This window comes from Myotis myotis, unplaced genomic scaffold (genome assembly GCF_014108235.1).
Source record: "Myotis myotis isolate mMyoMyo1 unplaced genomic scaffold, mMyoMyo1.p scaffold_m19_p_2, whole genome shotgun sequence".
NCBI lineage: Eukaryota > Metazoa > Chordata > Mammalia > Chiroptera > Vespertilionidae > Myotis > Myotis myotis.
Genome location: NW_023416324.1, coordinates 63,895,698 through 63,913,760, shown reverse-complemented (window position 1 = coordinate 63,913,760; position 18,063 = coordinate 63,895,698). Strand labels below are relative to the sequence as shown.

The window sequence follows — 18,063 nt, the reverse complement described above, 5'->3', positions numbered from 1 at the left end:
AGGAACTGAGTTAAAAAAGATTTTTCTGAATTACAATAACTATGCATTGCTTAGGCTTTATAATTCAATGAATTTCCTGTCCTCATTATTTACTTCTTACCTAGATTGTCATCTTTGATGGCTTGTGTGAAAATGTAATGTGAACCTCTTTGAACACTGTTTTGTTGATTTGCCTTCTCTTTCTTTGTTTTATGAATCCCTCTGAAAAACATGGTCGGGAAGTGTATTCTTTGGAAAGATTTTGGCCTTTCTTCAAAAATCTGAAACCATGTAGAATTATTTGGGGGTAGGTAGAATCCTTTCAGGCCATATGTCAGGTAGTTGATTATTTATTTTTTATTTTTTATTTTATTTATTTACTAGAGGCCCGGTGCATGAAATTTTTGCATGGGTAGCATCCTTAGGCCTGGCTGATGATAAGGGCCAATCTGTGGGGCGACCGGCGGGGTGATTAGGAGCCCCGCTTGCACCCACCTTGGCTGGCCTTGTGCCACCTGCTTGCTGGCCCCACCCCCGCTGCCACTGGTCAGGGCCTGCGGGCTGGGGGCAGCTCCTGCGTTGAGCATCTGCCCCCTGGTGGTCAGTGTGCATCATAGCAACCAGTTGTTCCCTAGTTGTTCTGCTGTTCCATCGATTTTCATATTAGGGTTTTATATAGATAGATTTTTAATTTAAGTTCTTTATTGTTTAATGCAGCGGTTCTCAACCTGTGGGTCACGATCCCTTTGGCGGTCGAACGACCCTTTCACAGGGATCACCTAAGACCATCCTGCATATCAGATATTTACATTATGATTCATAACAGTAGCAACATTACAGTTATGAAGTAGCAACGAAAATAATTTTATGGTTGGGTCACAACATGAGGAACTGTATTTAAAGGGCCAGAAGATTGAGAACCACTGGTTTAATGTATTACATAAGTCTCCTTCTCCCGCCCCCATTGACCTCTCCCCAGCCACCCCCAACCCCCAGCACATGCCCTTCCTCCCCCTCCCCCCGATATGTCTAGTAGTTTTTTAAAGTATAGTTTTAAAAGCACAGTGCTTATATTCTCTCTCTCTCTCTCTCTCTCTCTCTCTCTCTCTCTCTCTCTCTCATTCTTTTGCTGCTGTTGATATCACCAATTATCACTGAGCGAATGGAAAGAATTAGATCTCTAGGATCATTCCAGAGGACGTTTGGCAGTAGAATTTGCCCGGCATGTAAGATGCAGAGATGGAGTTTTTTTTCTCTCCAATCTTTAATTTCTTTATTGATTAAGGTATTACATATGTGACCTCATCCCCCCATAACTACCCCCCTCCTACTCATGCTCTCATCCCCCTGTTGTCTGTGTCCATTGGTTGGGCTTTTATGCATGCATACAAGTCCCTTGGTTGATCTCTCCCCCTTACCCCCACCCTCCCCTACCTTCCTTCTGAGGTTTCTCCCACTTGGTTTCACCTCCTTGTTTTATAATTATAGCCAGACATCATGAAAGTGGAATCCTCACTTCTCTGGCAGACACCACATGTAAAAGCCTCCCAAACCCTGGACTCTTGAAATAGATGCTTCTCATACAATAGTGCCTACTTGCATTGTTAATTGCCTGCTTGCTTGTTTATAGGTCAACTGGCTATAAACTCCTTGAGAGTGGAATCCGTACCTGGCTTCTTTACCCATTGTGTCCTTGGCATCTAACACAGCACTTGCAGTACTATGTGGATACTTAAAATTTTGGCTGACTAGATAAATAATTACCTCAAGTACATAGACAGTACGCTTAATGCAAAGCTATGGGTGTTTTGGACAGGTGTCATGAGAAGACAAGTTTATTGGACAATTGAAGGGACTTGAAATGACACACTAAGATATGTAGGGGCTCTATAGAGGAGGCGATTATGGACAGGGTAAAAAGAGTCAATCAAATGATGAGAGGTCACCATGAAATTAAAAAAACCAGTTCGCTGGGGTAGTAAGTGAACAACTCAGAGGAGAGGTTGTGGCCAGAGTAAGATACTGGATTTTAAGATTTCATTGGGGGAGCGATTTTAGGTCATTGCTATGTCTAGATTGTAGTATGCCTTGGAGGTATTAAGGTCAAACCATGTGGAGTTGCTAATATTCTCCCGCTTTTTATTTACAAAAGGCCCTTTCATGATGAAGTCCAATAGTTTGATGAAGTCTAGTGTAGATGGGGTGAATATCATGAACTTTTAAAATTAAGATATTGATAAAGTTATTCATATAGGTTCTGACACCAGGTAGAGTGACTGTAGGAGATTACGTGGGGAGGAGTGTTGTGACTCAGGTGCCTGTCTTGGGTGAGATTGGTAGATGACAGTGAAGAGAGGGATGAAGGATGGCATGGTATAGGATAGAAGCGTTGAAAACAACACCAACAAAGCCATGAGACCATAGGAGTATGCCTCGTTTGGAAGTTGCAGAGGAGAACTTAGAGAATACTTCTCCCCAGCAGACTCTTCTAGAAGAAAGGGAGTCTTCAAATAAAAGTTCAGCCGTGGCTGGGTTGGCTCAGTGGATAGAGTGTTGGCCTGTGGACTGAAGGGTCCAGGTTTGATTCCAGTCAAGAGCATGTACCTTGGTTGCAGGCTCCATCCCCAGCCCCTGTCGAGGTGCGTGCAAGAAACAACCAATCGATGTGTTTCTCTCACATTGATGTTTCGCTTTCTCTGTTTCTCCCCCTCCCTTGCACTCTCTCTAAAAATCAATGAAAAAAAACAAAAACCCTTTGGTGAGGATTATCAAACGAACAAAGTTCAGGCTCAGTTAAGTAAAGGAGGCAGAGAAGACATTCTCAGAGGAAGGAGGATAAAGCTGTGTTTCCAGAAGAGAAAGCCTAGGTAGGAGAGAAGCTTTAATTTGAAAATTTTAAGTTACCAATGCATAGGATCTATTCACCAGATTTACCCATTTACTTAAGTGACCTATCAGACACTAAAAAAAAACTAAGGTCATTGTGCAGTAATGATGGCTTAAAGCAAAACGTTGGTTTATTTTATCATATGTAACAACCCATTTTCACTTTGCAACAAGCTGGCCTTTAACCCAGAGTACATAAGAATGTTTCCTTTGCTATTATCTACTTTCTGTCTTATCTGTATACTGACATTTACCTCATTTCTCTGAAGTAACATTATATATCCCTGTGCAGTTCCTCATGATATCCCAAGGTACATTCCACTGAGTTTACCCAAATGGAAATTAAAAATCTCAATGAGTGACTTAGAAATTTTATTTTATTTTATTTTATTATTTTCAAAATCTTTACTGTTGAAAGTATTACATATGTCCCCTTCCCCCCCCCCCCCCTTAACCCCTTTAGCCCAGCCCCTCCCCTTGCCCCAGGTTTTCACTACCTAATTATCTATGTCCATAGATTATGCATATATACATACAAGGTCTTTGGTTGATTACCTCCCACCCACCCACCCTCCCCTGCATTCTCTCTGACTTAGACATTTTCAAGGCAAAACTCATGGCGGCCATATTCATGGGGCTGAATTTGGGGCCTCAGACTCCTTTATTCACACGGGGCAGGTGACTGGCTTTCTATTCAGGCATGTGCTTCTAGTTTGGTAACTTTCAGAAGAAGGTTTTAATCTGACCCTTTGTCCATTTGTTGGCACACCACCTGGATGTGCCCTCAACAAACAATACTGCATTTTAGGATATCAGTGTCTTCCTAGCCTCAGAACTTTCTGGTGTTCCATTATTATAATAAACTAGAGGCCCGGTGCACAAAAATTTGTGCACTCGGGTGGGTCCCTCAGCCCGGCCTGTGCCCTCTCGCAATCTGGGGCCCCTTCCCCTGGCTGCTGGCACCAGTTTTCCTCCGGTGCCTGGAACCCAGGCCTTCGCTCTTCGCTGGGAGGGACCCGTGCAGTGGGCGAGGGGCTTAGCTCTTTTAAAAATACTTCTGAATGTTTGGTAAATAACCCTGTAGGAATCTACTTTCTGAAACATGTTGGTTGTTAAGGGCTGATTTGGGTAATCAACAAAATGTATGTTAAAATCCTAATCCCCAGAACCTCAGAATGTACCTGTATATGGAGAGAAGATCTTTAAAGAGGGGATTACATTAAATTGAGGCAGTTCCAGTAGGACCCTTAGCCCATCTCACTGAAGTCCTTATAAGAAGAGGAATGTTGGGGTCCTGCCTCAGCAGGTCCAGGGGTTCCCAAAGGTGTGGACGGAGTCAGTGAAGAAGGAATGACACAGAGGCAGCGTTCAGGTGATCATCATAGCCAGGTTCTTTTTTTATTATCCTGTTACATCTATATTTATACTATTTGATCCTATAAGCATGCCTCTATACGCTTTTTTTTTGCTGAGGAGAGCATGGGGTCCGTTTATTGGGGGGTCAGTCAAAGGGGGAGCTGGCTAGGGTGGGGTAGGGCAGCTACTTGTCTGGCCCCCGAGAAACCCAACTTGAGTCCAGAGCCTCCACCACTTTGAAGCCAAAGTCTTCCTCCACCTTTATCTGCATGGGGCCAGCTCCGGAGTCAGCGGGACTCCTGCCCAGCCCCGTTCCGGTGGCACTCGCCACCTCTTCCAACCGCTGGGACCCTCGCCTGGGGCCGGGCTGCTGGCTTCTGTGGGCGCTGGCGTCCTCCTGGGCGGGGACAGCCCCTCTTTCTCCAGAGGCTCGTTCTCAGCATTGCCTGGGGTGGGGGCGTCTGTGCCCTGGCTGCCCTCGTCCTCCAGTAAGATGGTGAACTGGCTGGCCTGGTAGTTGTTGCTGTAGGAGTCCAGCACCCTCATGAGGAACCTCTGCTCCTGCTGGAGTCTCCGTGTTATCCTCTGTATCTGATGGAACCTATTCAGGACCCACTCGTTCACCTGCTCGATCTCCCTGCAGCGCCGACCCAGCGCCTGGTACTTCCTGGGATTGAGTTCCCGTGGGCGCTGCAGTTGCCGGCCTCAGGCTGCCTCCTCCTCTTCATCTCACTCCTGGAGGCTGGAGCTGCCCAGACCCCCAGACACGAACTCTACTTGGGTCTCATGTTCGTTCTCCAGGATGTGACCACCTTCAGCGGAGGCAGCGCCAGCTCCCAGCCGGGAGGTGCTGAGAACTCCTCAAAGCCCACGGCTGCCATGGACCCCTCTCTCTGCTCCAGCTCCATTTCTCCCTGGCTCCCAGCGCAGAACTTCCAACCTTGCAAGCCTCTAGTTTAAAGTGGCTTGCAAAACTACAGCCCATCCGATTTCACAGCCAGGCACCCAGGCCTGGCTGCTAAGCCTCCTGGGAGTTGTACTCTATTTCCAGCTTGCCTCCCTCGTCCCACCTCCACCCCAGTCCCAACTGAAAGGCCCTGCTGGCTGGTCTAACCCTGTGGCCAGGCATCTGAGTAACCTCAGGTCTTTATTCCTGTCCCGACACCACGCCATCTGACCATGGAGACTCTCCTCTTGGGAGGCCCCTGGGTCTCCTTCTGGGTCTCCTCAGCCCAGGCACCTGATCGCGTGTCCCAGCAGCGATGCAGCCCTGGTGCCTGGGTCTCCTTCTGGAGCCTGGTTGCGTCACCCACCGGGGACCGGATCGCGTGCCCCAGCTGCGAGGCAGCCCCAGGCCCTGGGTCTCCTCAGCCTGGGCACCGGATCGCATGCCCCAGCTGCAACGCAGCCCGGGTGCCTGGGTCTCCTGCTGGGGCCTGGCTGCATCGCCCCTGGGGTCCAGATGGTGTCCCCAGGCAGCTATGCAGCCTGGTCTCTGGCCCTGCCTCTGGGTGTTCTCCCATCCCTGGTGATCAGTGATCTGAGAAGCCAGGCGGGGCAGGGAAGAGGCAGACATCTGCCTCTTCCCTGCCCCACCCGGCTTCTCTGATTACTGGCCCAGGGCCAGCAAAGGCAGCCAGGTTCTCCTATCACAGAAGCCAGCAAAGGCGGCCTGGCTACTCCGAGCAAAGGCAGCTCTGTTCTCTGGCTCTTGGCTGCCACCTGGGTTTCTGATTGCAGTCAGCGGCAGGCGGCGTCTTCCCTCCTTCCCATTTCACCTCCCAGCATTGTGCCTACTTTTGCAAATTAACCGCCATCTTTGTTGGCGATTAACTGCCATCTTGGCTGGCAGTTAATTTGCATATCACCCTGATTAGCCAATGGAAAGGGTAGCGGACATGCGGCTAATTACCATGTTTCTCTTTTATTAGATAGGACTAGAGGCCTGGTGCACAGATTCGTGCACATTGAAAGGTAATTAATTAAAAGGTGGCCAGCGGTGTGGGACTTGGTGAGTCAGGCTGGACATGCCCTGGAACCAACCTCTCTCAGTCCGTCCCTGGCCAGCCACACCTGGGGCTGTACCAGGGCTCGAAGGGCATCTGTAAAGTGAGCAGGGTCCCTCCAGCAGGTGAGGTCCCTTGGCCTGGCCTGCGAGGGTTGGGCCAAAACCAGCAGTTCGACATTCCCAAGAGGTCTTGGAGTGCAAGAGGGCACTCTGCAAAGTTGCTGTCCCTTGGCACCTCCTGCGTTGAGCATCTGCCCCCTGATGGTCAATGCATGTCATACCTACCAGCCGGTTGGCCAGTCAGCTGGTTGCTTAGCCCTTTATATATATACTAGAGGCCAGGTGCACAAAAATTTGTGCACTCGGTGGGGAGAGGGCATCCCTCAGCCCGGCCTGTGCCCTCTCGCAGTCTGGGACCCCTCGGGAGATAACACCCTGCTGGCTTAGGCCTGCTCCTGGATGGCAGAGGGCAGGCCCAATCCCTAGGTGCAGCCCCTGGTGGGCTCAGAGCAGGGCTGATTAGGGAGTTGGGGCGCCGCCCCCTGTCATGCACAGAACAGGGTGTATCGGGAGGTTGTGATGCCACCATCAGTCACGCTCAGGGTAGGGCCGAATGGGGGGTTGGGGCACCGCCCCCTGTAACACTCAAGGCAGGGTCGATGGGGAGGTTGTGGGGCACCCCCTGTCACGCACAGAGCAGGGCCAATCAGAGAGTTGGGGCACTTCCCCCTGTCACTCACAGAGCAGGGCCCATCAGGGGGGTTGGGGCTCTGTACCCTGTCACGCACAGAGCAGGGCCTATCAGGAGGTTGAGGAGCTCCCCCCTGTCACTCACAGAGTAGGTCCGATAGGGGAGTTGGGGCACCACCCCCTGTCACACACAGAGCAGGGTAGATCAGGGGGTTGGGGCGACTCCCTCTATCATCCACAGAGCAGGGCTGATCAGGGGGTTGGGGCGCCACCACTGTCACACTCAGGGCAGGGCTGATGGGAAGGTTATGGCTTTATCCCATCACACACAGAGCAGGGCCCGTGGGCGGGGGTGGTTGGGGCGTCGTCCTCTATCACCCACGGAGCAGGGCCGATCAGGGGTTTGGGGTGCCGCCACTCTCACACTCAGGGCAGAGCCAATGGGGAGGTTATGGCTCTACCCCGTCACACACAGAGCAGGGCCAGTGTGTGTGTGGGGGGGTTGGGGTGCCGCACCCTGTCACACACAGAGCTGCAGGGTGATCAGGGGGTTGGGGAGCTCCCCCCTATCAGGCACAGAGCAGGGCTGATCAGCGGGTTGGGGTGCCTTCCCCTGTCACGAACAGAGCAGGGCAGATAGGGAGGTTGTGGCCCCGCCCCCTCTCACACACAGAGACACAGGGTGATCAGGGGGTTTGGGCGCTGCTCCCTGTCACGCTGATCCCGGTGCCGGGAGGCATATTACCCTTTTACTATATAGGATAGAGGTCTGGTGCATGGGTGGGGGCTGGCTGATTTGCCTTGAAAGGTGTCCTGGATCAGGGTGGGGGTCCCAACTGGGGTGCCTGGCCAGTCTGGGTGAGGGGCTGAGGGTTGATTGCAGCTGGTCATACACACTTCAGGGTGGGGGTCCCCACTGGGGTGCCTGGCCAGTCTGGGTGAGGGGCTGAGGGCTGTTTTCAGGCTGGCGGGTGACTGAAGCTCCCAACTGCTCCTTTTTTTCTTTTTCTTTTTTATTCTGGGCCAGCTTTAGCTCTGGCTCCAGCTCTGAGGCCTCTGCTGCTGAAAGCAGGAATCTGGTTTGTTTGGGTTCTATAATTGAAACACTGTATCAACTCCAGCTCTGAGATCCCGGCTCACTGAAAGCAGGTTTCTGGGGTTTTGTTTAGCTTCTATATTTGTAGTAATGTTTCAAACTGCAAGCTCAGAGGCTGGCAAGGCAGGCGGGGAACATTGGAGTCCTCCATCACTGAAGCAAGCAAGCCTCATGTTAGTTTCAAGCTGCCTGGCTGCCGGCCGCCATCTTGGCTGGCAGTTAATTTGCATATCACCCTGATTAGCCAATGGGAAGGGTAGCAGATGTATGGCTAATTACCATGTTTCTCTTTTATTAGATAGGATATAGATATATACATTTAAAAAAAAAACAAAACTAGTCATAGAAAATGGCCTGAAGTACATGTAATCCACTAACTACAAATTTTATCTTTGGAGCAAACTTAAGAGTTACTTGCATTGTTTGAGCCCCTTTATAACTGTCTTTTTTGAACAGTGCTGGGGTGTCACTCCATTGTAACCCTGCAGTGAAGTGTGGTTATGGTGAAGGACTTTGCGATCAGTGTGCTATATTCCACTTGTGCGTATTGTCTGGATATTGCTCAGGCTACAGTCTTTAACATCACAGTACCCTAATTTATTGAGGATCTATAGATGAAACTTCTCATGGGTCTCAACTAGAAAAAGCCATTCTCCTGAGCCTCAGGTTTGTTTTTTATTGTAATTAATCTTGTTACTCTTTTTGTCTCCTTTGTTATGCCAGCTGGGAAGCTCAAAATGAAATGTGTGACAAAGCTGTAGCAATTGTACAGAACATTATATTAGACCTGAATGTGCTGAACCTTCCTTTAGTTTTCATTATATATTTACTTCACTCCACTTCCTTTTTAAGTAATTTTTTATGTTTATTGTATGTATCTATAAAGTACCTCAAGGCCTGTTTGGAAACAAGGAACATCTATAAATAAAGAAATAAAATTGGGGTATATGCAGAAACAATCTCCTATTTTGTTTTGAATCAGAGATGAGTAAAATTAGTTCACAGCTTTAACTTATTATGCTAATGAAATGGAGAAATTTTTAAAAGTATATATATTTTATTGAGTTTTAGAGAAAGAGGGAAGGGTAGGGAGTGAGACAGAAACATCAATTGGTGTTGGAAGCTACCAATTGTCTATGTTATCAGGAAAGTGTAAACAAGGAACCTGGAATGCTGGTGGACCTTGAACTCTGGCAAGAGCCAAAGCTATGCACTGATTGTTTAGTCGAGACAATGTTGGCTCAATCAATTTCCTGACCAAACAGTCTCAAAGTAAATCTTTACTAATATTTACTGACCTTTAAGATTGTCTGCTATCAGAATTGCCTGCCTGACTAAGGGCAATATGTGTATCTAAAATTGAATGAAAGGTTGGCAGGTCCTGGACACCAGCGAAGTCTTTCTTCTTCAGAAAGACTCCCCCCTGGCCCCTGTTTCCAAATTCATATTTCTTATCTAGTCTCATAATTTGCATGAGGCCCTTCTTCAGATCCTGAACCCTAAGCCACATGGGACATGGCTTTTCACAAATTGGCTGCCTCCTGCACACCCCCTACTGGGGATCGAGCCTGAAATCCAGGAACATGCCCTGACACGGAGTTGAACTGGTGACCTCTTGGTGCATGGGTTGAAGCTCAGCCACTGAAAGCTACACTGGCCAGGCTGAAATGGAGAATTTAAAAAGTCTTTCATCTGAATACTTTTTGTTGGAGACACTAGTGTCTGTGATTAGTTCTTGATGGGGACTACTATAGTGCTAAGTCTGTTTGGCTCCTTTTTCCTTTTCTTCTCTTTCCTCCTCCATCTATCACACTCCTAGACTCTCCCACCTTTGTCAGTCCTTCATGTGGTCCTCAAAGTCCCCCTTTTCAAGCATAGTTCTGATTATATATGCCCCCTGATTTAAAGATAAAATTGTCAAATGTTTTTTATTGCCTATAGGAAAAAGGCCAGATTTTACTCATCTTTTTGTATTCAAGACCTAGCATAGGCCTGGAATATAATAGGCAGCTGATGAATGTTGAACGAACTGAATTGCATTACATAACATAATACATGTAAGGCATTAGTAGAGCCCTTGGCACAAAAAAAAGTTCACTACTCAATCTCTTTCCCTTCACACTTGGCAGGAACCTACTTTTCCCACCTCATCTCCCACCACTGTGACTTTAATCACCAATGATTCATAACTTTATGCACATAAAATACATTTCTATGCCTATCTACACTAATAAAAGACAAACATGCTAATTGACTATACATTCGCTATGCTTTAAGCCACACCCACCAGCCAATCAGAGCAACTATATGCAAATTAACCAACCAAGATGTTGGCCGGCAGCCATGGAGCTGGAGCAAGTAGGAAGCTTGGTTGCCCCAACGATGGAGGAAGCCAAGCTTCCCCCCTGCCATGGGCAGCTCTGAGCTCCACTCAAAGCAACAAAGTTTCAATTATAGAAGATAAATAAACCCCAGATACCTGCTTTCAGCAGGCCGTGGCCACGGAGCAGGATTGAGCAGGAGGCTTCCCTCCCACCCACCCTGGCTGTCTCTGAGCTCCTCTCAAAGCTACAAAGTTTCAATTATAGAAGGTAAATAAATCCCAGAATACAAAAGAAAAAAGAAAAAAAGGAGAGGATGGGAGCTTCCATCGTGGGGCTTGGTCAGCCTGAAAACGACCCTCAGCCCCTTTCACCCAGGCTGGCCAAACCTCCATGGGGTAATGGTCCCCACTTGGGGGGATGACTTGACCAGCCTGCAAACAGCCATCAGCCCCTCACCCAGGATGACCAGGCACCCCAGTGGGGACCCCCACCCTGAAGGGGGTGTGACCACCCTGCAAACACCCATCAGCCCATCACCCAGGCTGGCCAGGCACCCCAGTGGGACCCCCACCCTGATCCAGGACACCCTTCAGGGCAAACCAGCCAGCCTCCACTATGCACCAGCCCTCTATCCTATATATAGAAAAGGTAACATGCAAATTGACCCTAACAGCACAAAGACTGGGAATCAATGGTCACTATGACACACACTTTGGTGGTTGCCCTGACCAGGTTGGCTCAGTGGATAGAGTGTCGGCCTGCGGACTGAAGGGTCCCAGGTTCGATTCCAGTCAAGGGCATGTACCTTTGTTGCTGGCACATCTCCAGTAGGGGTCGTGCAGGAGGCAGCTGATTGATGTTTCTCTCTCATCCAATGTTTCTAACTCTCTATCCCTCTCTCTTACTCTCTGCAAAAAATCAATAACATATATTTAAAAAAATAAAAAGGCTCTGGTGGATTCGCCTTTCCTCAGCACAGTCCCTCTGCCTGAAGCAAGAAGTGTTTCTCTCTGCAATTTAGTTCTTTTATACTTTTTGTACATACAACTTTCTAAATTCTAATATACTGTATGTACATATCACCCCCATATGTTGTATATTTAAATGCTAAAATGTGTGATTCAGATAGTATTCAAAGAAGGGAGAGAGATGAATTTAGACTCAGGGATAAGGTAAGAAGATATGACTGAAATACAGGCTTGAAAGATGGATACCTAATTTTGTGCTATGAAAATAGTACAAGGAGGGAAAGGAGGTAGATAAGATGGACATTTAGTGAGGAGTTTGAATTTTATCATATGGAAAGGGGAAGCTTGCTGATTTTCAGCAGAGATGTGACATGATAAAAATTATGTTTTAGGAAAGATATATGAGCTTCAATATAGACGTGGAGAATTAGGCAACAGAAACATCAGACATGAGTTTATTGTAATTAGTGAGGTGTAAATGAACTAGAGTAATAAACAAAGAAAACGAAAGGTAGATATGAGAGAATTTGAGGAAGAATCAACAGAAGTGACGAAAGAAACCATGATATTGTTAGACTTTGTTATAAAAAAATGAAATAATTGGATTTTCATGGTATATAATTTGTTTAGATATCTTGCAAGACTCTATAAAATTCTAGTGGGGCTAACCTCACTCAAGAGCAGTTTTTAGTTTTACATTTAATAAACAGTTTCACAAACTTTTCAGTATTTCACATCTGTATCCAAATATTCATGTCAGATATGCAGTGATTACTGGAATTACTTGAAAAAAAAAAAACGACCACCAACAAAAAACAACTAGCTGTAGAACCTGGTGGTGACTCTTAGTCATTGTGATCTGAGGAGATTTATGTAATTTTCTTAGTCATAAAGTTGATGAACTTTTGCATTAGAACTGTATGACTTGGCAAGTCTCCCATTAAGATATAATAACATTTAGACTGTTAAGTGTAAATAAAGGCCTATATGAAAGTAAATTTACCGTATTTACCTACACTATACAGACTCTCATTCACCATCTTTTGAATATGACAGTATGTAGGGAGAACAAATTTCATATAATTTGTTAGCATGATTTTAACTTTTAAATATTTAAACATATGGCATTTGTTCCATATTGTACCATTTATACATAAAAATGTTATGGATGTGCCTGTTAGGTTTATTTTCCACTGTCCTCTCTCCACTTTCTACCATAGTACTGTATAGTTGCTTCCGGTTCCCCAGCATGCCCAGCTCTTTTTATATGCTGGTGCCTTTGTCATTGTTCCCTCTTTTTGCAAAGCCCTTTCTCTTTTGCTGCCTGGTAGAATCTCATGAATGTTTCAAAGCTCAACTCAAATGTTTCAATGCTCAACTCAAATGTTTCTTCTCTGGGAAGGCTACCAAGTCAGTTGATCTTTCCCATTTCTGTGTCCCCACAGACACTTTTAATGATATGTTAAACCACCTAGTGAGCTTTTGGAAACAAGTTATGATTGGACCACTTTGTGATAAAGTTCAGAATCCTTAGTGAGGCTTGCAAGGTCCCCACCCCACTAAAACCCACATATTAATTCTTTATCCTTGTCTTCCACTCTGATCAGACTAGTCTTTTTGTTTCTCAATGGCCTGAAGCTTTTCTCCCAGATATTTTGCACATACTATTTCCTTTGCCTGGGCGACTACTTTCTAACCTCTTGGTGATTTTCTACTCATCCCTTAAGTTTTAGATAAAATTTTACATTCTCAGAGAGACTTTCTATGACCCTTAGACTGGGTTACTTCTGCCTGATATAAGCACATGAAACACTGTATACAATAAAGTGGTGTATTCAATGCTCTTTTCCATCAACCTTCATGAGCATGTCTGCCTTTTCTAGTTATATCTCTATTAATTATGCAGTTAAGTCTTTAATCCATTTTCAGTTTGTTCTTGTATAAGAAGGTAAGAAAGTGATATAGGTTTTTTTTTACATGTATTTGTCAAGTTTTCCCAATACTGTTTATTGACTAGACTGTCTTTATTCCATTGTTTGTTCTTGTTTCCTTTGTCAAATGTTAATTGACTGTGTAAGCTTGGATTTATTTTGGGCGTAAAATGTCTGGAAACTGGCCCTATTTCTGGGCCTGATGAAGACAAGGATGAACTTTGTCCGTGGTGGAACAGAGATGAGACACTGGGAACCCAGGTGTAGTCCTTTGGTTTAGCTTCTACAATGAATCTTACCATGAAACCTCAACCTCCCATGTGTGAGTCTCCTGAAATGCTTTTTTAGCAATCCCATAAAAGGATCCCATTTCCACCAGCAGCATTGTGAAAGAAATTTAACCTGGTCAGAGGGGGACTGGAGGAGTTAAGTAAGCTTCCCAAAAGAGTGACACCTCTTCTAAGAACTGAAGGATGAACATGTATCATCCATGTGACTGTAGAAATTAGAAGTGTAGGGTGGTGGCAAGGGGTTTTCCTGGAATTGAAATGTACCTCACATCCTAGCAATGAGAGATCCTGTGCCATAGTGAAAGAGGGTGGCTTAGTGGGCATGATCCATGCATTTGTCCAGAATCCTGTGCTTAGAAGGTGCCTGTACTGGGTTTAATACTTTGCTGTTGCTGTCTTAAAAGTCTTATTGGTTTTTGAACGTGGAGTCTTAGTTGAACAGGGGCTACAACAATGATAGTCATTGTTATTTTTCTGAATCTTACTAATTCACAATTAGCTACTGGATGCAGTCCTGGAGATAGATCTAAACCAACGCCTGATCTGGAAGGGGAGAGCCCACTACTGAGACTCACCAGAGCATAGTTATTGCACCAGAGCATATGGGAGGGTAATAATAACCAGGCTGGAAGGCTTTGCTAGAGCTGTGGGGTGGGTGGGTGGGAAGGACACAAGGAAAGTCTAGCTGTTGTGTATTATTTCTGTTTCCAACACAAAATTTCAGGCTTTTAGTCCCCTCTCAGTAAAGGTCCAGGTGTCCTACACTTACCCCTTTTCTACATTTTCTTCAGGTTCACCTGTGCATCCATAACCATTAGCACTGGCTGAGTAGGTGCCAGCCCACTAAAGGAACTTAAGTGCTAATAGACCTTCTGCTTCATCAGCACTGTGTCTCAGTGCCCTACTGCACAGCTTCTTTTCCAAAGATTGCTTTGAGAGTAATTCAAACTATCCAGTAATTAGAGGTCTCCCACTTATTTCCTCTTTCTTTGCTTTACTACCTTCAATTTAAACCACAAGGCCCTTTTTGTCAGCCCTGCTAATTATACCAAATTAAATATGTCAGGTCAAAAAGTTTGTTCTATGTCTAAAGATGGTTAAAAGTGACCCCAGGTCTCAGTTTATATGGCTTTCATTTTGCTTTACTTCCAAACCTATAAATAATTCCTGCCAAGGCTACAGTAGACAAGGATACAAGTGACGCTGCTGATCTTCGTGCCTGTTCTGGTGGCAAAACTCTTTGCAAAGTGAAAAAGCCATCATTTGGAGGAACAAGGTAACCATATGCTTGTAAACTTGGACTCCTAAGTCCTCCTACTCCCTGGATGAAAATTCTTTCAGTACCATAATAGGCCCATGGTTATATGCTCTATGTTTCATTTTGTTTGCATCTTTAGGATTTCTGGCAGGGTTGGCCATGGCCTACCATGTGAACCTGCTCATCCCAACCTACTTTCTCTCTTTAATTGATCTTATTCATCACTATGGTTGTTAATCTTAGGCTATGATGCAGTGATAATTAGATATTTTTTAAAATTTAGTTTTCTTTCTTTATTTGAAGTATATATGATTATATTGAACTAAAATAAGGGAGACTATGGTTTGACACGTAGTAACTGATTTTTTTGCTAGATTCCTTCATGTCAGTGAATGGCAGTAAACATGCCATTATACTTATATTGTATATAGTAGAATATAATTGGAAACTTTGGGCAAATACAATAACATCAATTTACACTTAAAACTTCCAAGACTAAATTCATTTTTACTCAAATATAGTTTATTTGCTTTCTTACACTTGTATTTGACTATTCACATAGACAATTTTAACTTTTTCATGAAGTTTGAAGTATTATTCTAGACAGCTGTTGTATCAAATAACAAACAACCTGGCATGAATGTAAAAAATGTTATTATTCATCACGTTTTCTGATAAACAAAATAATGAGTAAACAAAGTTAATAACTTTAGCATTGACTTACAATTTTTCAAATACTCCTGAGTGTTTATAGTTAAGTATCCCTTCTAGAACTTCTGAAGTTATTTTTAGGAGTTCATGATCACACAAGATGAATTTAAAAATTCAGAAATATCCTTCACTTTTGTTGTTGATGTGTTTTTAAAACGCTGTTCTAGGTTGGTTTGGAATTTTTTTCTTGTTTAAGATACAAATAGTGACACTTAAAATAATACTAACAAGGACCACGCATCCAACCACTAACAGCACCAAAGAAGAAATGCTAATTCCATGATTAGGATTTGGATGGATTTCATCAGTATCTCCTTGAGGAATAAACAAAGCTACTTGTGCAATGTTGGATACTTTTGATCTCAAATTGCTATTATCCACACTTCGAATGGCAATGAATATGTGGGTTGCATTTTCTTCTGAGATATTTCCTGGTTTAAATGTAAAGGTTTCCTTGGAGTTGGCCTCATTTGGTAGCAGATCAGTAGTGTTTACTTGCAGAGCATCATCAAACTTGTCTCTTAGATCCAGGATACTTCCACTTATTCTTATGATATACTGTTTAACTAAAAAAAGAAAAGTACATATAGTTTAGAAACTAGATCATACCATGTTAAATTCCTTTTTATTCATTCTCCTCAAAATATTGTTAGTTATTCCATGTTTATACTCATATCCAAAGCTTTAATAATTTTCAATATAAGCTGAATTCTTATTTTTAAACTGCCATTACTACCTTTTTTTGTTTAAAAATGGGACCAGTTAAAATGTGTTATATTTGATTGATTTAGAATATCTATACTAATAAAAAGGTAATATGCTAATTAGACCAGGTCAACTAGACATCTTCTGGACATCTGACTTTCTTCTGGACAAAGCCATGGTGGCAGGGGCTGAGGCAGAGGTGGTTAGGGTCGATCAGGCCAGCAGGGGAGCAGGCAGTTAGGGGGTGATCAGGCCGGCAGGGAAAGGAAGTTGGGGCGATCAGGCTGGCAAAGGAGGGCAGTTGGGGGCGATCAGGCTGCCAGGGGAGCAGTTAGGGGGCAATCAGGCTGGCAGGCAGAGGTGGTTAGGGGCAATCAGGCAGGCAGGCAGGCGAGTGGTTAGGAGCCAGCAGTCCTGGATTGTGAGAGGGATGTCTGACTACTTGCAGGATTGGGCCTAAACTGGCAGTTGGACATCCCCCAAGTGGTCCCAGATTGGAGAGGGTGTAGGCCAGTCTGAGGGACACCTGTGCATGAATTTAATGCACTGAGCCTCTAGTCAGATTATAAAATTAATACTTTACTGAGTTTTTAATTAAAAATTGCTCTCCCATCCACCCTTATACTTTTGTTTTTTTGCATGAGCATATTTCGCCTAATCAACACTGCATGACACCTCATCCTTACCTTTTCCAACATCAAAATTGTCTCCGGGTGCTGTCCATGTTAGATTGATCATATCCCCATCAGGTGTGGCCTCAAGGTCTGTGATTTGACTTGGTGGGTACAGGTCAGGCAAGGGAAATGTTGAAATATTTGAAACCACAAATGCACTTCCAATTGCTGCTCGGGTAAAACTCTCCAAATTTGTCTGAGTATCCTTATTAATTTCAGGTCTTGGTGGATTCCCTTCAATTTTCCCTGCATTAAAAATTTCCTTGTTTATAATGAGCACAGCACTACTAGTACTTTCAATTGAATCTATATATATATAAAAGCCTAAGTTACCATTTGACCAGTAGCTATGACATGCATTGATCACCAGGGGGCAGACACTCAGTGCACTGGCATGGAAACATGGAACAGACTGATAAATCTCAGAGGGAAGGAGGGAGTGGAGAGGGCGGGAAGAGATTAACCGAAGATCTTTTATGCATACTAGAGGCCTGGTGCAGAGATTTATGCACAGGTGGGGTCCCTTGGCCTGGCCTGCAGGGATTGGGCCAAAATTGGCTCTCTGACATCCCCTGAGGGCTCCCAGATTGCAAGAGGGTGCAGGCCAGGCCGAGGGACACCATCGATGCAAGAATCCATGCACCGGGCCTCTAGCATATATATAAAAGGGTTGGGATAAAGTAATTTTACAGTTGTGAGTATATGAAACAGAGTTCTTATATTATTTATTATTGTCTTATTTTCCACATGAACAACTGTAAATCTACTTTTGCCCCATTATATATATATATGTACATATATAATATATATATAACATATACATATTATATATTACTAAGCAAAACAGAGTTTATTCTTATATTATTTATTATTGTTTTATTTCCACATGAACAACTGTAAATCTACTTTTGCCTATATATATATATATATATATATATATATATATATATATATGTTTTACTAAGTTTAGTGACAAAGTCATAAGCATCCAATTGGTGGGAGAACTTGTTTTCTTTAGTATCCTGACCAGGATATTGTAGGATAATGAATTGTAGGATATAATTGGATATGAATTGCTAAGGAATTAAGGCTGCCCTGAATGGAAATAATATTATAAAATTCAATGTATGCTTTTAATGGAAATTCTTTGTTTCTCAATTTATCTTTAAGCTGGGAATAAACCTGGA

At 44.4% G+C, this 18,063-nt stretch overlaps 1 protein-coding gene and 1 long non-coding RNA gene across 2 annotated transcripts in view; one reads left to right on the top strand and one right to left on the bottom strand.

Annotated features, from left to right (window-relative positions):
* LOC118676538 overlaps positions 1–18,063 on the top strand; it is a 79,520-nt gene that overhangs the window by 14,858 nt on the left and 46,599 nt on the right. The window lies entirely within an intron of this gene.
* The window catches only part of LOC118676537 (calcium-activated chloride channel regulator 4-like), a 44,636-nt gene continuing 41,981 nt past the window's right edge, over positions 15,409–18,063 (bottom strand). The window contains exons 13-14 of the mRNA XM_036350640.1: positions 16,889–17,122; positions 15,409–16,063 (exon numbers count right to left, since the gene is read on the bottom strand). Of these exons, the coding sequence (XP_036206533.1) occupies positions 15,648–16,063; positions 16,889–17,122 (650 nt within the window). The 3' untranslated portion in view covers positions 15,409–15,647. The remainder of the gene's footprint in view (positions 16,064–16,888; positions 17,123–18,063) is intronic.